Consider the following 3,518-nt stretch of genomic DNA (forward strand, 5'->3'; position numbering starts at 1 on the left):
TCTAAATTGATGACCTGTGGGGGCTTTTAAAGTGTCTTTTATTGACTTTTTGGGGTACTGCAGTTTTTCGCCGTTTCACGGTCGCACGCAATCTGTAAACTGGGCATGTTGGGTATCGTTTTACTCGTTGTAACCTCATCTTTTATATTTCATTTAAAAAAATGGGTAATTTGTTGTGTTTTGGGGCATTTAATTAAATTTGTCACTAAATTTTGGGGTTTAATAAGGAGTTGCGCTAATATTGCGCAACATAAAAATTTTCAACTACCACCATTTTATTCTATAGGGTCTTGGCATTCAGAAAATATATAATGTTGGGGAGTTTTACGTCATTTTCAGGCCTAAAATGTGCAATATAACATGGGTGCAAAAATTGAAAAAAGGGCCTCAGTCATGAAGGGGTTAAGAGACTCGGAGTAAATGGCGGAATTGTCTCCGGAATGAAGGACGCTTCAGTTTCAATGTTATTCTCTGACTCTCTCAGATGGAAATCTCAGTGAAAATAAATGCGCCTCGGCCAATCCCAGCGGAACATTCAGACGCCGCCTTGTTCCGATGGGCGCCGTGTGTGAGGAGTATGTGCAGAGAGGATGTACACATTCCATTCAGATCCGGCTGGCATTTAACCCCGGGTCCCCAGCGCTGCAAACCTGCAGATCTCTCACTGCCATAATGCATTCTGTAATGTCAGCGATTTCAGTTTTCAGTCGCCCGTCGGTCAGAGAGTGACGGGGGGAATCTCTGACCTTCCCTTTGTACTTTCCAGATCATTCTGCAGTCGATGCACAAATACGAGCCGCGCGTCCACGTCATCGTCCGGGACTCCAGGTTCGAGCTGTCGCAGATCCAGTCGCTGCCGGCTGAAGGGGTGAAGACCTTCTCGTTCAAGGAGACGGAGTTCACCACAGTGACGGCCTATCAGAACCAGCAGGTGAGCCGCGCGCGGAGGTCTCGTTCTGTACTACGCCCCGGCCATTGTCAGTCATGCGTTCAGTACCAGTACAATCATGGGATGCAGCCAGTGTGCGTAGCGGGCCCGGTCCTCAGCGTTCAGTACCAGTACAATCATGGGATGCAGCCAGTGTGCGTAGCGGGCCCGGTCCTCAGCGTTCAGTACCAGTACAATCATCAGATGCAGCCAGTGTGCGTAGCGGGCCCGGTCCTCAGCGTTCAGTACCAGTACAATCATCGGATGCAGCCAGTGGGCGTAGCGGGCCCGGTCCTCAGCGTTCAGTACCAGTACAATCATCGGATGCAGCCAGTGTGCGTAGCGGGCCCGGTCCTCAGCGTTCAGTACCAGTACAATCATCGGATGCAGCCAGTGTGCGTAGCGGGCCCGGTCCTCAGCGTTCAGTACCAGTACAATCATCGGATGCAGCCAGTGTGCGTAGCGGGCCCGGTCCTCAGCGTTCAGTACCAGTACAATCATCGGATGCAGCCAGTGTGCGTAGCGGGCCCGGTCCTCAGCGTTCAGTACCAGTACAATCATCGGATGCAGCCAGTGTGCGTAGCGGGCCCGGTCCTCAGCGTTCAGTACCAGTACAATCATCGGATGCAGCCAGTGTGCGTAGCGGGCCCGGTCCTCAGCGTTCAGTACCAGTACAATCATCGGATGCAGCCAGTGTGCGTAGCGGGCCCGGTCCTCAGCGTTCAGTACCAGTACAATCATCGGATGCAGCCAGTGTGCGTAGCGGGCCCGGTCCTCAGCGTTCAGTACCAGTACAATCATCGGATGCAGCCAGTGTGCGTAGCGGGCCCGGTCCTCAGCGTTCAGTACCAGTACAATCATCGGATGCAGCCAGTGTGCGTAGCGGGCCCGGTCCTCAGCGTTCAGTACCAGTACAATCATCGGATGCAGCCAGTGTGCGTAGCGGGCCCGGTCCTCAGCGTTCAGTACCAGTACAATCATCGGATGCAGCCAGTGTGCGTAGCGGGCCCGGTCCTCAGCGTTCAGTACCAGTACAATCATCGGATGCAGCCAGTGTGCGTAGCGGGCCCGGTCCTCAGCGTTCAGTACCAGTACAATCATCGGATGCAGCCAGTGTGCGTAGCGGGCCCGGTCCTCAGCGTTCAGTACCAGTACAATCATCGGATGCAGCCAGTGTGCGTAGCGGGCCCGGTCCTCAGCGTTCAGTACCAGTACAATCATCGGATGCAGCCAGTGTGCGTAGCGGGCCCGGTCCTCAGCGTTCAGTACCAGTACAATCATCGGATGCAGCCAGTGTGCGTAGCGGGCCCGGTCCTCAGCGTTCAGTACCAGTACAATCATCGGATGCAGCCAGTGTGCGTAGCGGGCCCGGTCCTCAGCGTTCAGTACCAGTACAATCATCGGATGCAGCCAGTGTGCGTAGCGGGCCCGGTCCTCAGCGTTCAGTACCAGTACAATCATCGGATGCAGCCAGTGTGCGTAGCGGGCCCGGTCCTCAGCGTTCAGTACCAGTACAATCATCGGATGCAGCCAGTGTGCGTAGCGGGCCCGGTCCTCAGCGTTCAGTACCAGTACAATCATCGGATGCAGCCAGTGTGCGTAGCGGGCCCGGTCCTCAGCGTTCAGTACCAGTACAATCATCGGATGCAGCCAGTGTGCGTAGCGGGCCCGGTCCTCAGCGTTCAGTACCAGTACAATCATCGGATGCAGCCAGTGTGCGTAGCGGGCCCGGTCCTCAGCGTTCAGTACCAGTACAATCATCGGATGCAGCCAGTGTGCGTAGCGGGCCCGGTCCTCAGCGTTCAGTACCAGTACAATCATCGGATGCAGCCAGTGTGCGTAGCGGGCCCGGTCCTCAGCGTTCAGTACCAGTACAATCATCGGATGCAGCCAGTGTGCGTAGCGGGCCCGGTCCTCAGCGTTCAGTACCAGTACAATCATCGGATGCAGCCAGTGTGCGTAGCGGGCCCGGTCCTCAGCGTTCAGTACCAGTACAATCATCGGATGCAGCCAGTGTGCGTAGCGGGCCCGGTCCTCAGCGTTCAGTACCAGTACAATCATGGGATGCAGCCAGTGTGCGTAGCGGGCCCGGTCCTCAGCGTTCAGTACCAGTACAATCATCGGATGCAGCCAGTGGGCGTAGCGGGCCCGGTCCTCAGCGTTCAGTACCAGTACAATCATGGGATGCAGCCAGTGTGCGTAGCAGGCCCGGTCCTCAGCATTCAGTACCAGTACAATCATGGGATGCAGCCAGTGTGCGTAGCGGGCCCGGTCCTCATACCAGCGGTCACTGTGGGAGGGCAGAGCGATGGCTCAGCAGTGTGCTGCTCCTTTGTTGTCCAATCAGAAGACTGGGGGGGGGTGTGGTCTTGGACAGGCTGTGTTGCTGCTGCTGCAGTGGTGCGGGGGCTGGCTGTGGTTTCCGAATCATACGACTGGCTGAGCAGAATCACCAGGGCCGTCCCTATAATGAGGCATAGGGTCACATGGAGGGGGTGTAGCAGCATGCTCTGTCTGGCATGCAGTGACATCAGTGAGCTGGACGGGATGCCGGACAGAGCTGGAGCACCCCCCCCCCCCCCCCCACGGG

At 56.4% G+C, this 3,518-nt stretch overlaps 1 protein-coding gene across 1 annotated transcript in view; it reads left to right on the forward strand.

The window, feature by feature from the left end:
* The window catches only part of LOC108802560 (T-box transcription factor TBX22-like), a 20,266-nt gene that overhangs the window by 13,142 nt on the left and 3,606 nt on the right, over nucleotides 1-3,518 (forward strand). Inside the window, exon 5 of the mRNA XM_018574417.1 lies at nucleotides 767-931. Coding sequence (XP_018429919.1) covers nucleotides 767-931 — 165 coding nt within the window. The remainder of the gene's footprint in view (nucleotides 1-766; nucleotides 932-3,518) is intronic.

Source organism: Nanorana parkeri, unplaced genomic scaffold (genome assembly GCF_000935625.1).
Source record: "Nanorana parkeri isolate BGI_ZX_2015 unplaced genomic scaffold, ASM93562v1 scaffold2950, whole genome shotgun sequence".
Lineage (NCBI taxonomy): Eukaryota > Metazoa > Chordata > Amphibia > Anura > Dicroglossidae > Nanorana > Nanorana parkeri.